Source organism: Aspergillus welwitschiae (genome assembly GCF_003344945.1).
Source record: "Aspergillus welwitschiae strain CBS 139.54b unplaced genomic scaffold BDQ94scaffold_15, whole genome shotgun sequence".
NCBI classification, from domain to species: domain Eukaryota; kingdom Fungi; phylum Ascomycota; class Eurotiomycetes; order Eurotiales; family Aspergillaceae; genus Aspergillus; species Aspergillus welwitschiae.
The window spans coordinates 415,570-437,721 of NW_020798709.1; the positions used below are offsets into that span (position 1 = coordinate 415,570).

The 22,152-nt window shown below is 50.9% G+C and overlaps 8 protein-coding genes across 8 annotated transcripts; 4 read left to right on the forward strand and 4 right to left on the reverse strand.

The window, feature by feature from the left end:
- The first annotated feature begins 74 nt into the window (after positions 1-74).
- Positions 75-1,867, forward strand: BDQ94DRAFT_178624 (putative amidase). Its single transcript, XM_026773162.1, has 3 exons — positions 75-150; positions 226-848; positions 904-1,867. Exons 1-3 carry the CDS (start codon positions 122-124, stop codon positions 1,839-1,841), a joined length of 1,590 nt encoding a protein of 529 aa, XP_026626619.1. The 5' UTR covers positions 75-121; the 3' UTR covers positions 1,842-1,867.
- On the reverse strand, positions 1,523-3,218 carry BDQ94DRAFT_143395 (SDR family NAD(P)-dependent oxidoreductase). Its single transcript, XM_026766221.1, has 3 exons — positions 3,006-3,218; positions 2,489-2,944; positions 1,523-2,406 (listed from the first exon to the last, which is right to left on the reverse strand). Exons 1-3 carry the CDS (start codon positions 3,061-3,063, stop codon positions 2,111-2,113), a joined length of 810 nt encoding a protein of 269 aa, XP_026626620.1. The 5' UTR covers positions 3,064-3,218; the 3' UTR covers positions 1,523-2,110.
- On the forward strand, positions 3,185-6,371 carry BDQ94DRAFT_159369 (uncharacterized protein; the record flags this gene model as incomplete). Its single annotated transcript, XM_026769067.1, has 7 exons — positions 3,185-3,262; positions 3,383-3,593; positions 3,701-4,135; positions 4,187-4,477; positions 4,542-5,577; positions 5,658-6,073; positions 6,145-6,371. 7 exons carry the CDS (start codon positions 3,185-3,187, stop codon positions 6,369-6,371), a joined length of 2,694 nt encoding a protein of 897 aa, XP_026626621.1.
- Positions 6,372-6,778: 407 nt separating this feature from the next.
- BDQ94DRAFT_31383 (uncharacterized protein) lies at positions 6,779-7,890 on the reverse strand. Its single transcript, XM_026775475.1, has one exon. It carries the CDS (start codon positions 7,805-7,807, stop codon positions 7,043-7,045), a length of 765 nt encoding a protein of 254 aa, XP_026626622.1. The 5' UTR covers positions 7,808-7,890; the 3' UTR covers positions 6,779-7,042.
- A 1,341-nt stretch (positions 7,891-9,231) lies between these two features.
- Positions 9,232-14,779, reverse strand: BDQ94DRAFT_178640 (putative ABC bile acid transporter). Its single transcript, XM_026773163.1, has 2 exons — positions 14,342-14,779; positions 9,232-14,264 (listed from the first exon to the last, which is right to left on the reverse strand). Exons 1-2 carry the CDS (start codon positions 14,404-14,406, stop codon positions 9,338-9,340), a joined length of 4,992 nt encoding a protein of 1,663 aa, XP_026626623.1. The 5' UTR covers positions 14,407-14,779; the 3' UTR covers positions 9,232-9,337.
- Positions 14,780-16,576: 1,797 nt separating this feature from the next.
- On the forward strand, positions 16,577-18,120 carry BDQ94DRAFT_143404 (putative ubiquitin conjugating enzyme (UbcC)). The gene is made up of 3 exons (XM_026766222.1): positions 16,577-16,846; positions 16,969-17,095; positions 17,228-18,120. Exons 1-3 carry the CDS (start codon positions 16,781-16,783, stop codon positions 17,725-17,727), a joined length of 693 nt encoding a protein of 230 aa, XP_026626624.1. The 5' UTR covers positions 16,577-16,780; the 3' UTR covers positions 17,728-18,120.
- Positions 18,121-20,452, reverse strand: BDQ94DRAFT_143406 (S8 family peptidase). The gene is made up of 3 exons (XM_026766223.1): positions 19,889-20,452; positions 18,883-19,818; positions 18,121-18,826 (listed from the first exon to the last, which is right to left on the reverse strand). The coding sequence occupies exons 1-3, from the start codon at positions 20,255-20,257 to the stop codon at positions 18,638-18,640; spliced, it is 1,494 nt and encodes a 497-aa protein (XP_026626625.1). The 5' UTR covers positions 20,258-20,452; the 3' UTR covers positions 18,121-18,637.
- Positions 20,453-20,521: 69 nt separating this feature from the next.
- Positions 20,522-21,245, forward strand: BDQ94DRAFT_143407 (uncharacterized protein). Its single transcript, XM_026766224.1, has one exon. It carries the CDS (start codon positions 20,633-20,635, stop codon positions 20,966-20,968), a length of 336 nt encoding a protein of 111 aa, XP_026626626.1. The 5' UTR covers positions 20,522-20,632; the 3' UTR covers positions 20,969-21,245.
- Positions 21,246-22,152: the final 907 nt, after the last annotated feature.

Here is a 22,152-nt window from a genome sequence, read left to right on the forward strand (position 1 = left end):
CAACTGCTGGCGATAAGGCTTGGCACATGGCACATGCCAGGCCTTTCTTCTTCGTTGTCGTTGGGTTCAATACTCTTCTCTCCGCAGAATTGAGCTTGGTGTCTACATCTACTCACACATCATGTCGGTATTGTTCACTTCTATTTCGCCGTATGTACTGAGTCCTCAATTCATGTTATCCCCGTTTTCTCCTCCACGAATTTGAACCTTACAGATCATCGACAGGGACAACCCGGTCAAGAGGGAAGATGCGGCCTCCCTTCTGCGCAATTTGGATCTCCATATTGACCAAGAAGATGAGGAAGATTTTCATACCCTCCTGGCAGCCGTCCATGACTGCGCCGAAACCGTGGCGAACCTGCCAGACTATCAGCCAGTCCCCGATCTAGATCGATACCCTCGACATAATGTTCACCGTCCATCCTCAGAGGAACAAGTATTTGGGCAGGCCTGGGCTCACAAGTTTCTGATCAAGGGCAATCCGGATGGAGGGCTATTGACGGGGAAGACGATCAGCGTGAAGGATTGCATTGCCGTTGCAGGTGTACCACAGTTGCTTGGAAGTGATATCATTCCCTCTTGGACACCAATTACAGATGCGACGGTTGTGACCCGAGTTCTCGATGCTGGTGCTGATATTCATGGTACTTCGACTTGTGAGAACTACTGCCATTCCACGGCGTCTTTCACGAGTGCTCAAGGAACCGTGGAGAACCCTTTCGCGACCGGATACTCAGCTGGCGGAAGCACCTCAGGAGGGGCAGCCTTGGTTGCAGCTGGTTTGGTTGACATTACGCTCGGTGGAGACCAGGGTGGGAGCATTCGGGTTCCCTCCGCATTTTGCGGTTGTAGGTATCTCGGATAAATTGGCTTTCAGAAACATGGCTGACCGTGTCAACTCAGGTGTCGGCTTGAAGCCTACATATGGGCTGGTGCCTTTCAGCGGTATTGCTAGCGGAGATGCTATTGATGACCACACGGGCCCGCTTGCTCGTAATGTTATCGACGTTGCCTCTTGCTTAGACGCTATCGCCGGCTATGATGGCATAGACGATCGATGCCTGGGGAGTCCTAAACACGGCTCTACCTCGTTCGCTAAGTCGCTTCAAGCGGACGCTACGAGGCTCGACGGCTTCAAAATAGGAGTCTTGAAGGAAGGATTTGAGCACACCGCTGTGGACCCCACAGTCAAAGAATCGGTCATGGCGGCCACCCAGAAATTTGCGGAGCTTGGCGCAACAGTCGAGGAGGTGTCTCTTCCGGACCACTACCATGGGCCTGCTATATGGACCATTCAGCAGCGTGTGTCAGGCTCCTTGACGCTGCTTGGACAGGCACATGGCAGAAGGGGGCTCTACATGACGGAGATGGAGCGTGAGAGACTTCCGTGGACGAAGGAAGGCTTTCAAAGAGCCTTCCCAGCCACGAAGAACGTTATAATCAATGGCCTCTATCTTACCTCGCGCTTTCCGGACTTGTACGGGAAATCAGTAAATATTGGCCGAAGGCTTCGGGACCTCTACGAGGATCTTCTCCAGAAGTACGATGTGGTTGTAATGCCAACCACTCCCGTTGTTGCACCAAGACATGGTGCACGAGGCCTACCGGTCGAGTCCCTGAAGCCTAGCATGGGCCTGACAATTAACACGGCAATTTTTGATGTTACGGGACACCCAGCGATGAGCATACCAGTGGGGTACGCTCCGGCCAAGGACGATCCCCAAGTCAAGCTCCCAGTCGGTATGCAGATTGTCGGAGGGTTGTGGCAGGAGTCCAAGGTACTCAAAGCGGGATATGCATGGGAGAAAAACTACGATTGGAAAGAGGTGGCGAGTCATTGATAGACACAGTACATTATAGATAGAATTTTATAGGAGTTGGTCTGGGTGAGAAACGCTCATTGACTATACTATTTTTTGGGAAACTTGGATGTCATGTCTCTCACATGCAAATTTCCGATTACATACTTCCATATCGTTCTTTACATAGCAAGCTGTTGGCATACCGTTCGATTTCCTCTCATGTCTCCTGAATGCTAACGGCACCAGATCTGTTGTTCATCTTATTTCATCCTTTGTCATTATCATTATTATGGTGAAGAAGCTTCTCATCAGTTGATGATATACCCTCCGTCGACAACAAGCGCATGTCCTTGCACAAACGAGGCAAAAGTCGAACACAAGAAGAGTATGGAATCAGCCACTTCTTCCGGTTTCCCCATCCTCTTCATTGGGGCAATCTCGACTGCTGGTTGAAAGTGCTCTCGAATTTCCTCACTGTACGTTGTCATCGGAGTCTCAATTACACCCGGACAGACACAATTTACACGGATGCCCTCCGCAGAGTAGTCGATTGCATCGGAGCGAGTCATCGCAATCACAGCAGCCTTGGAGCTACAATACGCAGCTAGAAGCAAATCCGGCGCAGTTAGCTCAATCCAAGAGAACGTTGACCTGGAAAATTTGGGATTGAGAAAATGGGAACTTACGAGCACTCGGGCGCCCTACGATTCCCAGCTGGCTTGCAACGTTCACAATAGCCCCTCGCTGAGGAACGCGATTCGGATCATGACTCGGTAAAGGATCCTGTGCTACCATTTGTCTCAACTCTGCTCTAGAACAGAACCAAGCACCCCGGTAATTGATGTTGTTGATATGGTCAAATACCGCTGTTGATGTCTCGGTTGTTCGCATGGCGTCTCCTAGGATTCCGGCGCAATTGACCGCATAATCCAGCCGTCCAAATGTATCCACCACCTCACTGACGAACGACTCGACAAAGCTCTCATCGGATATATCACCCGCCTTGACTAGAAGACGCGTCTGAGGGTAAGAAGCGAGGATGGCCTTTCGAGTCTGATCTAAAGAGGCAGAATTAAGATCCGTGATTGCGATTCTTTCACATCCTGCCGAAGCAAATGCTTTTGCTGTGGCTGCACCGATGCCTGCGAGACGGTTAAATTTTTGCTTTTTCCTTCCCCGCGATGGACTTGAAGGTATACGTGCCTGTGCCACCGGCTCCTGTGACGACGGCAACTCCCGGAAAGGTCCAAGTTTGCGTCATATCCGCGGGCGACGATTATCGGGAACAAGACTAGCCGACTTGATCAGAATTGAAACTCACGTTGAGGCCAGGGCAGTTTAAGGAATTGAAGTTGAGACAGTCATCGCGCATTATTCTCGTGATGATGTTGACCTATATACTACATCCCATCGAGCAACAGCTGACCGACCGGGTTGGAGAAAGGCAGCTTATCGCGCAAGTGGGGTCAACTCTCCCAAAGTGGCGTTGGGGCAGCCGATTCGGCACCGACGGTTGGAGTCACTCGCACGTTTCCTTTTCTTTCCTCACCATCCTCCACAGTTAGTCTCCTCTCCCCTAGTACCTGGTGTCTCCAATTGGAGAGGTTGCGACATCTTATCTGTATAGTCTGGTCATCGCTTTGTCTCCAAATGACTTGATGCTGTCTCAGTCTCCTTCACAACCTTCTCGGGGCTCTCGTCGCTCGAGTGCGGGAGCAAAAACTCGGGTCTGTGTCCATTGCGGACGCAGTTTCAGAAGAACGGAACATTTGGAGCGACATGTTCGCACACGTAAGTCGCATCATCCTCAGCGATCCCAGCTAGTCAAGTCGTGTCTGGATACTATGCATTGTTTATTATAGTCCCACTTGCTAAGCTAAGGCCCTGTGCACCCTTAGACACCAAAGAAAAACCGTATATATGCTTCTGTGGCTCCGCATTCACGCGACGAGATCTGTTGAAGCGACACACAACCATTGCACATCAAAGTACCAGTGGTTTAGTTTCACCGAATTCGCAACCGGATCACGAAGCCTTGGACCATGCCAATAGAGCCGGAACTTCAGAGCCCACCACTGTTCAGCCCCACTACAACAATGTTCAGCCGACGCCGCGTCCAGATGTTTCTATTCCCATGCCGCCGATTGCGGAACAGTGGGCAGGGCCGCAACGTGGACCATACATCGAGCAGGATCGCAATACTGTTCTAAATACGGCTAGCAGTAGTGCGGGTGACCTGGGGGCTCATGCCGGCGCAGTCGGCCATGATGCGGAGATTTTGGAAGCTGCGCAGCTTCTTCTTCCGGGCAACTACCGACCTGCACCGCCACCAGGTAATGAATCTCCCATCCCTCTGCGAAGCACGCGCGCTAACCTACTATCAGCCCAACCGATCCCATACCTACATGAGGAGCTCAATCATTTCCAGGACTTTACTCATTTTCTAGACTCCATCGGTCTCCCATCGGAGTGGGTGCCAGCATTTGGGGACATCTCTCAGATTCACAATCCTGTGCCAACTGAGCAACCCGAATTCAACAGAAGTGCTGGGGAACAACATGAATCCTCATCGCGCTCCCGCCAGTCTGAGAGATCGCGGGCTGACTCGCCCTTCCGGTCGTGGCTGCCGTCCGTACCTCCAGGAGACCAGAGCTTCGCATCTGTATCAGACTACGGTATATGCATTCCGAGATCAAAACGAGATGTCACAGTCGGACACTTGTACTAACTAGTATACAGAGCCTCCTCAGAGTAGCAAGAACCCAACGTCGCTGAAAGTTACGGAAGAGCAGAGGCAGCGTCTGGCGGCCTCCTTGGACGAGTTTCGTTACCTTATACCAGATTTCGTCCTACCTTCGCGTCACACGTTGACGCGATACTTGACCTCCTTCTTTTTTGGCTTTCATACTCATCTTCCATTTCTACATATACCGACATTCCGGGTTAATGAACGAGCCCCGGAGCTCATCCTGGCTCTCATGACAATAGGTGCTCAATATCGCTTCGAGCACCGTAATGCTGAGAGACTGTTTTATGCAGCCAAGGCGATTGTATTGTATCGACTGTCGAAGGAGTCAAGTTTGCCATCCTTTAATTCCATCATTCAGATACCATTGAATAGTATCCGGGAATCATCTCAGCGCTCGGGCCAGGATCCGTTGCTCTCATCGCCAGATTTTGCCGCAGGAATGAACGCTTGGAGGAGAATTGAAACTATTCGTACTCTGCTAGCTTTGATGGGGTACTCTACCTGGGAGAAGGCTGAGCTTGTTCAAGAAGCGTTTGGCCTACAGAATCTGCTCGTTCGGTGCTTGCGAGAATTCGAGCTGATGGAAAATATTACAGTTGCCCCACGGCATTCTCCTTTGCAATGGCATGAATGGGCGGAAGAGGAATCTATAAGACGCACCCGTTTCATCTCATTTTGCTTTGTTCACGTTCATAGTATCGCATACAACATCTACCCGGTACTCCGCAGCAGTGAAGTTCATCTACGTCTCCCATGTTCCACGAAGGAATGGAAAGCCGCCACATCCCACGACTGGGAGGCTGCCCAAAAGGAGGTGGGCTCTCAGCAACTATTCTTTCAGGATGCCTTGGCACTATTGCTGCAACCTTCACGAAATCCAGTACTTCTGAATCCAATCCCTGCGCCTTTGGGTAATTATATTTTGCTCCATGGCCTACTTCAACGCATCCATCTTGTGAGCGAGCTATCTATTCCGAATGGCGACCAGTCATTTGCGCTTCCGACCGAGGAGTTGAACAAGCTAGAGTAAGTTCTTCCGTCAAGCAAAATCAGTCTCTGATTGCCCGGGTAACTTCATATAAGTATGGGCTAACGCGCCTGATCAGGAGAGCACTCCGGTCCTGGACTTCAGTTTGGCAACAAGCCCCGGAATCTAGTCTTGATCCGCATAATGAGAATGGGCCCATTCCGTTCACTTCTAGTTCACTGTTAGGGTTGGCATATGTTCGCTTGTCTCTCAACCTTGGACCGCATCGTCAGTTGGAGACGCGGGATCCATATCGTATTGCTACCGCGATACACAGATCGCCGCGACCAGGAAGGAGCTATAGATTGACACCTGCCCTCATTTATTCTGCACACGCACTGAGCATTCCCGTACGCCTGGGTATCGACCACGTGGCGCGCAGTCAAGCCTTCTTCTGGAGTGTTCGTCACTCACTTGCCAGTCTAGAATGCGCTGTTCTTCTTAGCAAATGGCTTATGTCCTTGGCTGAAACTGGCAGCAGCCAAGCCCTGAGTGGTATGACCTATTCCCTCTAAAGCAGGCTCAAACAGCGGTCGATGGTTCGCTAACTTGGATATGGGCTTTAGAGAATGAGAATCGGATCTTACATTGGACGCGTTGCATTGTGCAAGAAGCTTACGAATCAATGGATCTCGATGAAGGAGAATCGTTTCCTAGCCAGGACCCTGGAAGCCTTGGATTGGCTGTCATCAAGCTTTGGGCTCGCCTCTTTCGAAAGAACACCCAGTGGCCATTCATCAACGTACTTGGGGAGAGCCTGGAGCGGTATCTTACACTTCTTCAACCAGGCTAAACAAGCCAGGCGTTGCTGGTTCGAACCCAACAACCTGAAGTATCATACAGCGGATATTCTCCTCCTACCAACATAGAAGCGGCTCTTTGAATAGATGGGTTGCCCTTGAAGCTCTGGTGTGATTCCAAGTTGCGCCATATGGCACCTCAGGTTTGTTCTTCCTGGGGCCAACGCGAATCCAGAGGCATTAGTCTAGCTATGTAGGTGTTGAGTATAACACTTCCAGTGTTGACTAGGCTTATGTGTCTTACTAATCTACGTCATTAGGACCGGCAATGTCTCTCGCGGCGTTGCTTTCCTCAGAGACCGGGCGGCGTTCGACGCTTCCGGAGGTCTACCGACTATGCGAATTTATGAACTCACAACCTAGCATAGCATCAACGGTCTTATTGCCACGACTAGAGACACTTTATAATTCAACTCATACAGCGTGCGAAATAATGGCACTATATTTAGGCGATCATACATTACACGTCAAGCTCTTAGATTGTCAATTACATTATTTCAGGATTGGACATTAAGGCATTATTAACAGACGCCATCTCAATTATTACCTCTCCTTCTCAATGTTGTACCGAATATCTTTGTGCGGCGATTGTTCCGGGATACCACACAGGCTTGGACTTTACTGACAATGCCAAGCGCCGCTCCACTGGATACAGAACGGAACTTTAGAAGAATCTCCTCGCAAAGCTGGGCGAAGGAGTTGCGGATGCAGACAGTGAGGCCGAGCTTGAAGCAGCTGCGCTTGCGGAGACGTTCGCACCAAGAGTGGCAGTAAGAGGTCCGATGAACAGGGTCTGGCCGCACGGAACCGGAGGAGCAGTGACGCAGCCTTGGAAGTATGAGCCAAGCTGACCGGGAGCAGTTCCGTTGGATAGAACGTAACCCGGGCTGTATGCAGGCACCAGCGAAGAGCTGTTGGTCGGGAAAAGAACGGTCTGGTTTTGACTCGCGATATAGTAGGCGTGAGCAGTGTGCTCAGCAGCCAAACGGGCCCACAAGAACGAAGCCTCGGGGGCCTGGGTATAACCAGCCAGGGCAATGTACGCTCCGGCAACTGTAGACTCCAACTGGAGCGCAGTCTGCACGAAGGTGTCGGCGTCACTGGCACTTGGGAAGGTGAAGCTGCAATTCTGAGGGGTCCAGCCAGACAGCTTCGAGCCAAGTTGTTGCACAGCACGCACGCCCAGGCGATTCTGTCTCTGGATGCCCTGGAAGTTGGTGAAGTACTGCGAGTTGGAGCCATTCTGGGAGCTGCTCAAGAAGGTCTGGTTGACCGGAATCGACGAATAGAAGCGGTCGAGGAAGAACGAGAGCGCGTAGCCGTAGTTAACGGCTTGGGTTTCGTTTGACTGAAGAGAGCAGCTCGAGGAGCTCTGAGCCACGGCGGCTCCTGCAAGCAGGAGGCCGTTCAAGGCGGAGAAAATGCGCATCGTGCCGAGTAAATTGAAACTCGATATGATATCTTAAGCGATAGTTCCCTTCTTATGAATTGGATTCGAGAGTATGCAAAGACAGTATATCCAACACAAAAAAAGGCGTAGACACTTCTCTACAAATTCCACAAAACTCTCAGCCGACAAGAAACAACATGAGCTACTCTTATAGCCTCCGTCAACTCCCCATGCTTACAAAAACTGCTGAGTGCAACGATATGATGAAATGCAATCCAGCCCTGTCGGACGCGCGGCCGGTCAAAACCCCAACAGGAGCGGAGCCTCGACTTACATCTCTTGCATCATGACATGGCCGGCCAAAGCCTATTGACAAACCTTGTCTCACATACAACAAGGGAGAAATGGAAGAGAAAGAGTTTCGCCTCCAACAATGCACCGCCTTATAGGTCAGTTCGGCAGTGCGGAAATCCCATCCATTAAACTTCGAACCTGGAGTTCGTTGGACCCATGGTCTCTTGTGCGCTTAATCCTCGCCTATCTTGCTGTGGTGATATCATGGAAGCTGTATTCTTTCCGCATAATAGCGGATGATATCATCCAGAAAAGAAAATGAAAAGTGAATTAATTGGCATATACATCAAGGACTGACCGGAGAAGAGCGGTAAAATTTCTTTCTACTCGCTCGCGTCACAAGGTAGATGATATATGGAATGGCATGGCCACCCTCCCCGGTGCCAGTAATTAAGGTCCATTTCATCACAGACGATGCCAAGAGGAACTAATTGTAGATGAGATAAGTTATCTAGACTAACTAGTTACTACGTACTCCCCGTTACGATGGGAATCGATGATGATCTGTATCTGGTGTCATCCACTCGCGGATCTCGGCGGATAAATAAACTTATTCTGCGCTAGTCCTATCCCGGTTAGGTGGGATGCATGCCAAGCGCACCTTGTTTTCCCTGTTCCCGAATTCAGAAAGTAAGGGTCCAGTGACTTGTAGGGTCCATGAATCAGTAGCCGTGCATGCCCGGTTGTGCAGTTGAGTGTGGCGAGATTTTGTGCAATTTCTTCACTGTATACTCAAGTGCTCTACATTTACATCCTTCTGGTCGCTGAGCCGGCTGACCCCTCGTACGCTTTTTCTGACTTTGCCTCAGGCCAGTGGTTTCCATGGGCCTATAACTACTAGTATTCTCAGCTGGTGCCTAATCCATGCTATGGGTGCAGCGTATTATATGAATCTTGTATATTCTCTATATAGTCACATTCAAGCAATTTTTGAGACAGGGAACAAAGAAAGGTCAGCAAAGCCTCCAATTTTTTTGAGGCACAACGAATGTATAATAAGTTGAAAGAAATGGAAGATGAATAAAAATAGCAATAGTAGCGATACCCCATGCGCCAGCTTTCACACAGTCAATAATAAACAGAATTGATAGATAATATGTGTAACAAGGGCCTTCCAATATGTGCGACTTTTCTTTTAAGGTCCCTATCAATAGTAGAAAGAAGAAATCAAGACATGCAGGGACACGTCAAGAACTAAAGCAAGAAAGGGACGATCTATGAATCATTACCACTATTTTTATGATCCCACGCTTTCTTGGCTCCTTCCAGAAGACTATCCATGTTACCGCTGTTTTCACACATGCTTCGGAAGAGACCGTCACCCTTATTTATTAATGTCCAGGGGTGGTCGTACTCGATAACTCGGCCGTGATCCAGGACCAAGACCTTGTCGTAGTCAATGATTGTCTGTAGACGGTGCGCAATGGTGATAATGGTGCTTTCCCGGAGTTCCCGGAGGGTTTCTTGGATCTTGGAGTCGGTGTTGTAGTCTATGGAGGCGGTGGCTTCGTCCATCATCAAGACCTTCGGATTCTTGAGTAGTGCACGTGCAAGACACAAGAGCTGTCGCTGGCCTTGGGACAGGTTGGACCCGGATTCGGAGACCGCAGTGTCCAGGTTGAGGAAGATGTTCTTGTTGTCCAGGATAGCGCTACTAGTGACACCGGTGGGAGTTGCAGAACTGGGCTCCGCGAGCGTACTAGTGGTCAATGGAGTCGCGGTGCCAGAGGTACCGGGGCCGATCAAGTGCACACGTCGCAGGGCGGTAAAAATCTGCTCATCCGTGAAGAGGTCGAACGGGTCCAGATTGCTGCGGATAGTTCCTGTAAACAGAGTAGGGTCTTGGGGAACGATGGTAATCGACTCTCGCAAGTCACGGAGACCGATTGCGCTGGTGTCCACGCCGTCAATGACGATGCGGCCCTTTTCAGCTTCGAGGCCACGGAAAAGCGCCAGAGCAAGCGAGCTCTTGCCAGCTCCAGTGCGGCCGACGATACCGACCTTCTCTCCAGGTTGCACGGTGAATGAGACGTTCCTGAGAACGGGGTCAAGGTCGGGTCGATACCGAGTTGTATACCCAATGAAGTCAACCGCGCCGCCACTGGGCCAGTTGGCCGGCGGTCTAGAGTCAGGAATAACTGCATCTGCCTCTTGCTCGACTTCGAGGTACTCCCTGACACGTTCGACAGAGTTCATGTTCTGTTGAACCTCCGAGTACAGCCGGACTAGCCAGAGAACGTTCTCGGTGAACGTGACTGCGTATGTCAGCGAAAGTCCAGCAGCACCGGCATCAATCTTCCCAATGTTTATCAGGACAAAGACAGCGGTGAAGAATGACACCAGGGCACCTGTTACATCAACACGGAGCGCCAACCAGCGATTACTCGCCCACAGATAGATGTGAGGGCGGTTGTAGGCGTTGATGCGACGGTGATTGTCAACGATAAATCTCGGTCCATCTCCATAGGCACGGATGGTAACAATACCGTTCAAGGTCTCACCAAACTGCTGGTACAGAGGACTCCGCTGCACGGATTCAAGTCGCTTAAGGTCGCGAGAGGCGTTCAAGTAGACGGCACCGAGAGCGACATAAACCAAGGTGATAAAGATACCCGCGATCAAGAATCCGGGCGTGATGACGGAAATAAGAATGACAATCATTACGACCGATGCCAGACTATGGAGCATGCCAATCGCTACGGGAGCGACTTCCTGATCAACGGATTCCACATCCTTGGAGAATCGGTTCATCAGTTGACCCAGGGGGGTCGAATCAAAGAACTTGAACTTTGCATGCATGACCGCTCTCAACAGGCGCTGGTGGATCTTGAAAGACGCGTGCAGGGAACCCCAGAAAAGGACACCCTCTCTGATTAGCGAGATAGCAACGAAAGCAACTCCCAATAATGCGTAGACTCCGAGATAATATGATACATTCACATTGCCGTTGGCATTGGCGGTTACTGACTGCGTGCCAAATTGGGGTGCGCTAAAAGTGGATGTGCGAGGAACACCGCCAACATTGAACGACGGAATCTTGAAGGCCGCCATCGCCGCGTAGTCACCAGGATCCGCCCCGACGTCCTCAGTCTGGTAAGAATTGGCCCATTGTCTGATCCAGATATTGGTCGACACAGACCCAAGCTGTTGCAGGCAAAAAACAAGCACAGCCACGATCCAGTAACGCCAGGATCCCATCGATTGAAGGTACATCTTAACCGTAGACAACTTGATACTGCCAACAGCTTTTGACTCTACCAACTTAGGTTCGGAACTGTCCTTGGCCTTTCCGTTGGGGGTGTTGGTAGCATTTCCGTTCGTAAGAGATTCGTCATCTTGCTCTGCATGATCCGAAGGTCTGCGGGAAGGACGGGGAGTAGTAGTCCTGGAAGTCGGTCGGGATTTGAGGAGTTCATCACCCAACGCACCAGATGCCGCCACTTCATCTGGAGGACCCTGAGCAATGATTTTACCATTATCAAGTGCAATGACATGGGCAGCTTCAAACACGGTTAGAGCAACATTGTGTGTGACCAGAACACAAGTTCGGTTCATCATCAAGGGACCGGTCAAAGCCTGTCGGAAGATGTGCTTAGCGGTGTGCGAATCGACTGCACTCAGGCAATCATCCAGAAGCAAGTGCCGAGCTCTGCTGTACACAGCGCGCGCAAGCGATATTCTCTGTTTCTGGCCTCCTGAAAGACTGATGCCCTTTTCTCCCACAAGGGTCTGGTCGCCTGCATCGAGAATTGCCAGGTCCCGCTCCAAGGCACAGGCCTTGATTACAGCATTGTATCGGCGTTGATCAAAGGGGGAAGCAAACACGATGTTATCCTTGACAGTAGCATTCACGAGCCATGCTTCTTGTGCGCAGTAGGCAACGCTTTCGATGAGACCTGTCTGAGGATCGACCGGGAGTTCGGAGCGGTTAGCCGTGCCTCCAGGCAGGTGAACCTTTCCTTGCAGAAGCTTCATTTCGCCGAGAAGCGCCATAAGCAGCGACGTCTTGCCAGAGCCAGTCGGACCAGTAATCAGGTTGAGTTTGCCAATCTGGAAGTCCACGTCCATATTGATCAGACGGAAACCATCCGCGACCTCTTCTGACGGATCATCTTTGTACTGGCCCGGGGCAGATCCCCAGGTAAGGGTAGCATTTTCCAACGCGATCTTGGGCGGTTGTCCATCAGAGTTCTCCTCCTCGAGTTGACGGTATTTCTGAGTCTCTTCTTCGTTTAGGTAAGTGTCAACACGATCAAGGGAGACCTTGGACTCTTGAACGTGTGCTACCATATCGGCTAGCTGGTCTAGGGGAACGCGGAGCAATGAGAACATCGACAGTGCCGGGAATGCGATCGAGGGTGTCAACTTCTTTCCCTCCACCACCGTATACAAGAAGAATGAGGCGAACGTGATAAGGATGGGCGTGCCATACCAGACAGTCGCCGCCGTAGACCAGATGATGTACCGAAAACGCAAGGCCTTAAGCTCCGCCTTTCGCTTCTCGTTGACAATGTCTTCAAAACGCTGCTCCCAGGCGAAGTACTTGATGATTCGGATATTCTGGAGGATCTCGTTGGTGCTATGAATCCGAGCATCAGTGCCTTTCAGGATCCGATTCTGAACCTTCGTAAACTGTTTGGCGATCGTAAGGTTGATAGGCAACATAAAGACCATAATAACAATTCCAGCAAACGAGCTGAAGCCCAGGAGGCGGTACAATAGTGTTACGGCAATGATGATCTGCACTGGCACGCTAGCCCACAAAAAGTGCAGGTAGGCGCCGACTTCGCTAACTTTGAAAGAGTCAATCGCCATCAAATTGATGATAGTACCAATGTTAGCCATGTGTTCTTTGTCCTCCTCCTCATCTTCCGACTTCTTCGCCTTTGCATTATTAGTCTCGGGGTCGTTTGTTGCCTTCTTGTTCTTCCGGCCAAATGAGAAGAAACCGCCTTTCTTCTGATCCTTCGCAGGCTCTTCCGGCTGCTTCTTCGCGGATTCTACAGTCGAACCCGCTTTCCGCCTGAGGGCCTTCGCGTAAATCTCGCCAATAATAATAGCCCGAAGTTTGACACCCAGCTTGCGTCCAATCCAGAGAGCCTGACCATCGGCGATACCCTGAATAGCCCCAGAGCAGAACAGTAAGATAGCATAGAGCCACGCGGCGTTTGCGGTCGACGACCTTGGATCCTCCACGTATTGCAGAAGTACCCGGAGGAGGATGGTGGGCAGGTAGGTGAACAGGTTCGAAAAGATGGTCCAGGCACCTTGGAGAAGGAGGGTACCGTAGAAGTACCGACACAATTTCCACACCAGTGAGCCCTGATAGTTCCTACGGCGGAAGTCTTCTAACACTGTGGCTGCTTTCTGAGACGCTGTCAGATCCCAGACATCTTCGAGCTCCAGCGGCTGCCTGTAGCCCTTGAGAATGAGGGGATCTAGCCAAGCAAAAGTAGCCAGCGAGAACAAGCTGGCTGTGGGATGTCTTGCAGGCTCCAGGCCCTCATCATGCGACACCAAAACCACTTTGTTTCCTCTACGGGTAGTGACCGCGATGAGCAAAAGCAAAGTGGACAAGCCAAATTCAATGGAGCTGAAGATCATGGCGCGATTCGACAAAGGGTGGATAACGGCGGAGCGAAACACGAAAACGGTGAAAACCCATTGCAGTCCGTACAAAGATGCCGTATGGTTCCACAGCCTGGGAGATGAATGGAGGTCGAATGTCGACAGCAGCAATCTAACCAATGCCAGGAACAATATGTAGCCCCAGGAAACGAGCTTGGCGATGGCGGGAAGAGTACCCTGGCGACCCCAAGCGCCTGTGGAAAGGACAGCCACGAAGACGGCTACTTCTCCTACGAGCGCAAGGATCTCCAACGTTAGAGTTGCGATTTCTCCACGGGGACGATCAACTTCGAATGTCGGTAACTCTGATTGTGCCGCTTTGCTGAGCATTAGGTCGCTTTCCTCCCCTTCATCATCAAAGGTTGCAACCTGTGTGTCGCCTTCAGCCGCATTGTGATCCAGTAACTTGTAGGAGACGCTTTTTCGAGAAACGGTACATTGGTATGCGACGCGAAAAATGACGAATAGTAATGAGAGCCCGCAGGCCGTGAGTGGAAATATTACTTGGAGATAGCTACAATTGACAGTTATACGTTAGCCGGCGAATCTCGGGGGTTAAGGACATTGGTAGCAGCGACATAGTTGACGTACTTGCGTTGGAAACAACGGGAAACATCATCGATAGCCCAAATGGGCCCGTGGCAGTCGACCGCCATGGCTGGTGGGCGGATAAGAAGTAGTTGAGAACACCAAAGCTTAGGAACAGCATGCGCTCCTAACTCAGGACCAGTCGACAGACTGGTGGGGTGGTAATGAGAAATCCAATCGAATTTCTAAAGGTTTTCACGCCTAGATACTCTGGTGGTTGCTACCCGGACTATAGATGCAGGGCAAGCCTAGCATCGCCAAGGTGATAGGCGGAGAGGAGGAAAAGAAAAAGGCAGACGAACCCAAGGCCCGACGGGGACTGAGGGACACTACCAAGAATGCCGGGAGTGAAAAGTTGGCATACACCACATGCAGTCAAAGCCAGCACGAGGGTCGGAACAAAAGGAGAGGGGAAAATAAAAAAAAGAAAAGGGAGAGAGAATGAAGGAGGGGAGATAGAAGAAGTAAAAGAGGAAGAAAGAAGAAGCAGCAGCAGCAGCAGCAAAGCGATGACGAGTGGGAACTCGCGCCGGTTTGGCAACCTAACAGAAAGTAAGCTAGAGCGGGAACTCACTCTGGTTTAGTTCGGGTGGGCTCTCGTCGCCTTCTCGCATCCACCGCCCGCAGCCAGAAGGATTCCAGACCTCCCCGGCGGAGCTCGACTGGCTACCTCGCTGGAGTCAATTCTTATTTTCTTATTATTCCTCTCGATCCATTGGTCTTCTTTGCCGGTTAGCGAGAAATCTGAAGGTGACTCGTGCTTATCGTCCCTGATATCACCCTGAGTCACCTCCATTCCATGACTGATACTAATGGCCTACTTTTGGAGCCTAGTGTATCTCGGAGAACACCTCCCTGCACTAACAAACAGTCCGGTTCATTTCTGACGCTTGGCTCATCAACCCTCCCCTCATGACACTCGATCTGCTGCTACCTACACGGAGGACAGCCATCCTTCGATCTTCTACCCGGCACCATTCGACTGGAAACGATCCAACTTACGAGATGTGTGGAGTGGGCGACTCTACCGTGAAGGAGTATCACAGAACAGGGCCCTTCCTCCCTTGGTTGGCGATCCGTCCCACCCCAAGCCCACGTTGCGGAGACAGGGTCGGGGTTGCTTTTTAATGACTGGACAATGTAGTATATGCTCCTAAGGGTGGAAAGATGACTTGACGTGCCAATGTATCTCTTCGCAACATTCCCAAAATCCAATCACGCTTGTACGCCAGCCTGCAGAAAATGGCTGATCCGCATGACCAACGCCATCCAGGCCTTCCACCTCGCGTTCAACACCCTGTCAGTGACTCAATGAGGGAGAGAGGGGTCCAAGAAACATCGAGATGTACGCCCTAGGGTGTTTGAGAGAGTCTGTGCATCCTGCATGCCCCTTGCCCGTCACACCGACTCAACTTCAAGCAAGTCAGCCCTTTGTTGCCATCTAACGGACTAATTCGTCATCCTTCTGCCTATGAGCTTTCAGGATTCCGATGAGTCAGATGTCAAATGGTCGGAGAAGAAGCGGTCGCAGTCTTTGATCACTTGACGGCCTTGCTTTTCATTAGTCTGACGCTGGAGCCTGTGAGACAATGAGCCAATTTAGTCGCCCAATGCGCGATAACGCCCGTAAAGTGTCTCTGGCTAGCCGGCCTATTTCAGATGCGGGTATTCCGAGATAAGCACGCAAGGCAGCTAAACCGCGTAGAGTTTGAATTGGTCAGCAAAGGGAAAAGTAGGCCTCAACGGCCGGAACAATCCTTCTGTTGCAGAAGGTGTTGATGCTGATAGGATCTCCCTTGTCTTATCCGATTAAAGTTCGTTGTCTCTTATATAGTACCTTATTATAACGGTTGGAGCCGACATCAACACTCCATGCTGAATGGGGCAAGAGTTTCAACGGCATGAACTATTCTCATTCTATTGAAGGGGTATTCCCCACTTTGCTGGGTTCTTCCCCCCACCGTCGGCTACGCGGGACAAGAAAGAAGGAATAATGAACAATCCTGTGGAAGACAAGGACTCTCTGGCTCCTTTCTTCCTGGCCCTGTTTATCTTAAGATTCAACACCCGAGCAACTACCATAGATTGATAGCCACAATGGCAAGGATTGATTAATTAACACAAGGAAGATTCAGATTCTGCTGCAAAATGCTTTCTTTCGGAACGCCACCCCGGGCCCTTCCGCTGCGCGTGGATGCCATGGATTGCCACAGCGGGACTAGTGTGTGATCATCAACCACTTTTAAACCCATTGATCTCGTCCTGATCCAGCGCCTATCCAGCCCTGATCACTTCGACTTCAAGAGGGGAACAAGAGGAAAGGACGACCGACAACCGTTATCTCGACTGCCGAGTCAAATATCGACCCTTTGGGCCATCAGTCTAGCCACCATCGTTGCTTAACGACGGCACGCGATCGTTCGCCCCTGTTAGACCATCACCATGGCGGAACGCATTTTAATGAACGAATATAAGACGCTATCACAAGAGCCCTGGGTAAATATCGATGTATGTATATCTTCCTGAATATTACTCTACTTTTGGTCATACATCAGAGACCACCGCGTCATGTGTCCCATCGCAGACCACATTCATGTCACACCGAGAATGCTGACCGACATCCCTTCCAGGTCGACGAGCAAAACCTCCTACACTGGACGATCGGGTTAATCGTTCTGAATCCGGATTCTCTTTACTATGGCGGCTACTTCAAGGCGATCATGAAGTTCCCGAGTAACTACCCTTACTCCCCGCCAGGTCAGTTCACGAGCGCCCCTCCCGACACACTCCCCTCATCACACCACCCCCACCCCTTTTTTTCGCCCTTGGATGTGGCAGACGAGACAGAAAGACAAAACAGCATGACTAACATACAATCTCAATTTCCAGAATTCCGCTTCATCCGCCCCCTCTACCACCCAAACATCTACAAAGACGGCAAGCTCTGCATATCCATCCTTCACGCGCCCGGCGAGGATGAAATGTCCGGCGAATTAGCCTCAGAGCGGTGGTCACCAGCTCAACGAGTCGAATCCGTGCTCATCTCCATCCTCTCCCTCCTCGACGACGCCGAGATCTCTTCCCCCGCCAACGTCGACGCCTCGGTCATGTTGCGCAAGAGCCCCGACGAATACAAATCGATCGTGAAACAGCACGTGGAGGATTCGAAGAACGACATTCCCGAGGGATTCGTCATGCCGACTCACGAATCCACCACGACAGTCTCCAAACCTGTGGAGAAGGACGACTCCGACTTCTGGGCCGAGAGCGATGTGGACGACGACGTCTTCGGCGGTAGCGACTCCGACGAGGACCTTGATGTCGATGACGATGACGAAGACCAAGATTCCGGCAGTGATGAGGAGGAAGACGAGCACAGGGCCACTTGATCTGTTCAACCTATCAAGTATAAAAGCCAAATCATGTCGCCACCCCTGTTACTATCTATATATTTGGCGCTTGGAGTTTCTACTTACTACTTACATGACTTTTTTTCCCCTTTATATTTCATCGTGGCATAGCGCAGGCGCTGCATTAAGAGGTGGTATACAGCACAGTCAATCAATATGAGATCCTTTGCTTTATCTGTTAGCATGCATGGGGTCTTTTTGTATACTTTGACAACTATTAAATATCTGTCTATTCTATATGAAGCCCATCAAGATATATCAATATTCTTCCTCATGTATTTCCGTTTCCTGAATGAATGAACGTATGCACTGTTGTGGCTATTCTTAGGAGTAGTACTTCGGCTTCGTTTCGGCATGACCGCGTATCGTGACCGATGATGTCATTAGTTGTTCGTCATGGGATTGATTGTATCTCAGTAAGAGATAGAGAGAATAGGTGGGCATAACATGGAGATTACCTTTCCTAGGGGTTATCTCCTCTGTGGTGCGTGGATATAGTAGTCTACAAAGGCTAGCATCCGGTGCTCTCATCTATTACGGCATGTCGTAATGTGGGTTTAGACTGATGATGTCTACTCCCTCACCTTTCTCTTCTACCAAGCGTTTGTCAGATCTCTTAGATAACCCAGTCAGATTGTCAGTCTGTTATAGAACCAGAACATTCTAAGTGAGGTAACAAAACCTTCTTTGCAGACATGTATACTACCATAAAGATGAACCAAACAGATAAGCAGGGGCGGAGTGATACAGCCGATACAGTCAATGCATCAGCGTCTTCGAGACCAAACACAATAAAAAGAGACCAGCGCCAAAATGTCCGATCAACCATCCCATACCTCAAAAAAAAACCAAGTCTTCCGATCTACGTCTGGAAAGCACGAGTTCTGATCTATGCGACGACGGCATCCTGGATCTCGCTGTAGATGGCACCAAGCTCCTCGGTGAGCAGCTCTTCGGCCTTGTGAACGAGACCCTCAATACGGTCCTCGATGCGGTTCTTGGCAGAGGAGACCTTGTAGCCACCGCTGCCAACGATGTCGGTGTAGTTCTCGGAACCACCACCGTTCCAGGCAAGAAGCTGAATTTCTGAGTTAGCTCGTTTCTCTTATAAATACCAACAGCGGCATGACTTACGTTGGGGGTGTTGGAGGGAATGTCAGTGAGAGCGCCCTCGGTGGCGATGGCGATGATGTCCTTCTTCAGCTTAGCAGGAGTAAGCTCCTCAACAGCGAATGCAGAGTCCGAGGAGGGCTGGAGGGAGACAAAGTAGGCCAGCAGGCCAGCAATGTGAGGAGAGGCCATAGAAGTGCCAGAGATGATGTTGGTGGCGTAGTTGCTGCCAATCCAGGTGGACAGGATGTTGAGACCAGGAGCGAAGATGTCAGTGCACTCTCCGTAGTTGGAGAAGTACGCACGCTCATCAGCAAGTGTCGAGGCACCAACGGTGATGGCCTTCTCGGCAGCAGCAGGGGAGTAGTTGCAAGCATCAGCATTGTCATTACCGGCGGCAACGGCGAAGTGAAGACCAGCCTCAACACCAGCGTTAACAGCATCCTCGAGGGTCTTAGACTTGCCACCACCGAGACTCATGTTGGCAACGCTGCCCTTGAATCCCTTGACCTTGCCGTTCTTGGCATCCTTGGCCTTCTTGATATGAGCCTGGACGGCATACTCGACACCAGAAACGACATCAGACATGGTGCCAGAGCCGCTCGACCGGAGGACCTTGACAGCATAGAGGTTGGCCTTCTTGGCAACACCGTACTTCTTACCAGCCATGGTTCCGGAGCAGTGAGTTCCGTGACCATTGCCATCGAGATCTTCATCGTTGGTAGGGATCGTCTTGCCCCAAGTGGCACGGCCCTCGAAGTCAACGTGGTCAACGTTGATACCCGTGTCAATGGTGTAGGCGTCAACGCCCTCACCTCCCTCGGAGGCATACAGGTACTTGTTGAAGTTACCGAAGGTCAGGCTATCACGGTGAGAGATACGAGCCAGACCCCAAGGGGCGTTCTTTTCAGTGGCCCCTTCCATGGTGTGAACTTCGGAATCCCGCTCGATGTATTCGACCTACATTGACCGATGTTAGGAGCTTATCTTAGAGATAACGAGGGATGCTTAGATAGGGGGTGTAACTCACATCGGGGTGTCTGCGGACTTGCTCGATGACATCCTCGTGGAAGTGACCAGAGTAACCGATCAGAGAACCAGCAATGTCAAAGGTGTTCTTGAGACCCAGATAGACCTCGTCCCCAAGGCCGAAGAGCGACCGCTTCTTCAGCTCAGTCCGCTCGCTCTGAGAGTCATGGATGTCCTGCACCCAGCTGTGGTGAGCCGAAGCCAGCTCTGAAGTGACGTGCTTCTTAAAAACGACGATGTAGGAGTCGGGAACCTCCTTCGCGTTGGTAGCAGACAAGATGGGGGCAGCTTCATTATGGATGGAGTCAACGAAGACGGGCGACGCAGCCGTCAGCAACGGGAGGAGGGAAAGGCCGAGGATGCCCTTCATGATGGATAGCTTAAGACGGAACCCACAGCAGCCCGGTAAGAAGGAGAGTGAGTAGGGTGTGTACAAGAGATTGAAACAACTGAGAGATGAGAAGGATGGAAATAGGCAAGATAAAGATGGAAGAGAGGGAGGGAGGGAGGAGGAAGGGGAGGTTGGAAATGAAGAGAGAGGGAGAGGAGGACAGATGGATGGCGGACGGTATTCAGCAAGAGGCAAGGGCAGCAGGTGATGATGCAACCGGCATACGGTAATTTACGCCATACGCCCGGATGACACAGCAGAATCACTGGTTGTCGATCGCCCCCGATTAGCGCGGTCGGAGAAACTGGGACCTGGGGTAGACTCGACAGTCCACCGACAAGGAAAGCTGAGTGAATGGATGGATCCAGGTTGGCGCTATGCACCCATATTCGGGTCCTCTTCCCCTTGGCAGTTTGCCGCCCCCCTCTTCCAGTTGGACTGACAGATTGTAGCGTGTTCCCGGAAGTTGAGTACCTAGGGCCCGAGAACCATTGCTACCACTTCACAACATGCGGGCAATACTACGGAAAACGGGTACAGTTTTCTATGTCGCTACGTAAGCAGGAGACTACAAGGTACCCGCAGGCGATAAGGGACCGGATCCTGCTTCAAAATAATGAGGCGACTAGGGCGCAGCCTGCATTTCCTGCGGTATTGTTGAAGTATGGCAGTTGTAAATGTACCTTATAAAGCAAGACCTATGGCGGTGACTCAATGAACCTAGCAAACTAGTTCGTTAGTCAAAGGAGTAGGGCGTTTCCCGATGAAGAAGTGCGTAGCTATAGGTCCCTCCCTATCTCTTCATGTAAGTAGCCAATGCTACTTACCGACCGTATGCCATGGATACCCAGCCTTAAACACGGAAAAGAGCTTCCCGCATCCTCCGCAACTAGCATGGGATAGCTCTTTTTTTCGCGAATCAAATGACCCTGCATACATGTATAGGAGCTCCCCTTTGATGACTGGTATACCTAGTGACATTGTACTGCAGGTACCTGGTATGTTAACCTGCCACAGAGCAGCGTGGTCGGTCCCCAGGCAACGCCGAGTCGCGTGCTCAAGCCAACCATGGGTTTGCTCGGCTGACTCCTCCTGAACCAGGAAAGATCGGTTGCGTAGGTGGTTAGGTAAGTCCTAGGGACGGTAATTGATACCAGGGATTACCGCCCGCCCGAATACATTACGGCGCCTTTCAGAGCTCCGTTAGATAAGGCGCCCTCTTATCAAGGCAGCCATCGGGCCAATCATGCTCTTTCATCCGATGATCATCTTTGTCGCCTGGCGCTTACCGAGGTTGGCTTAGAAGTGCTCCATGGACGCGATGGAGAAGACCCGGTTAACTACCTAATTTTATGGAACTTCCTACACGCCACTTCATCTGTATATGTGAGATTTGTCTTGGTTGAACGCCGATCATCAACTCTATATCAACAGGCGGTGTCAAGCTGACGACGTTCAGTGGCTTGCTCACCTCGGTTTGACTTCCTTTTCCTTGTAGTAAATAGACGTTGGATATAGACATGACTTGGAAGACATATCGCCCAGTTTGGTAGGTAAGTGGACATCGGACCTGCGATATCGGCCTCTCCGATAGGAGTCTTGGGCTTACTGTAGGTTAGTAGTCTTCGTCATACTTGTGAAGGTTCAAGTGGCATCGTTTCGGCTCTCATTTCAAGGACTAATGACATTCTTCGGTGCTGGAAAAACTCAATAATCATGGATAATCTCGGTCCACCCTTGTTCATATGAAGAATCGGCAGTTGTTCCACAAGAATCACCGCGCGGTGTTTGACTGCACGGCATACATATATACGCCGAGCAAGAAGGGCAGCAAATGGATAGATCCGGCTGCAAAAGCAATCTCGGTGTACTCC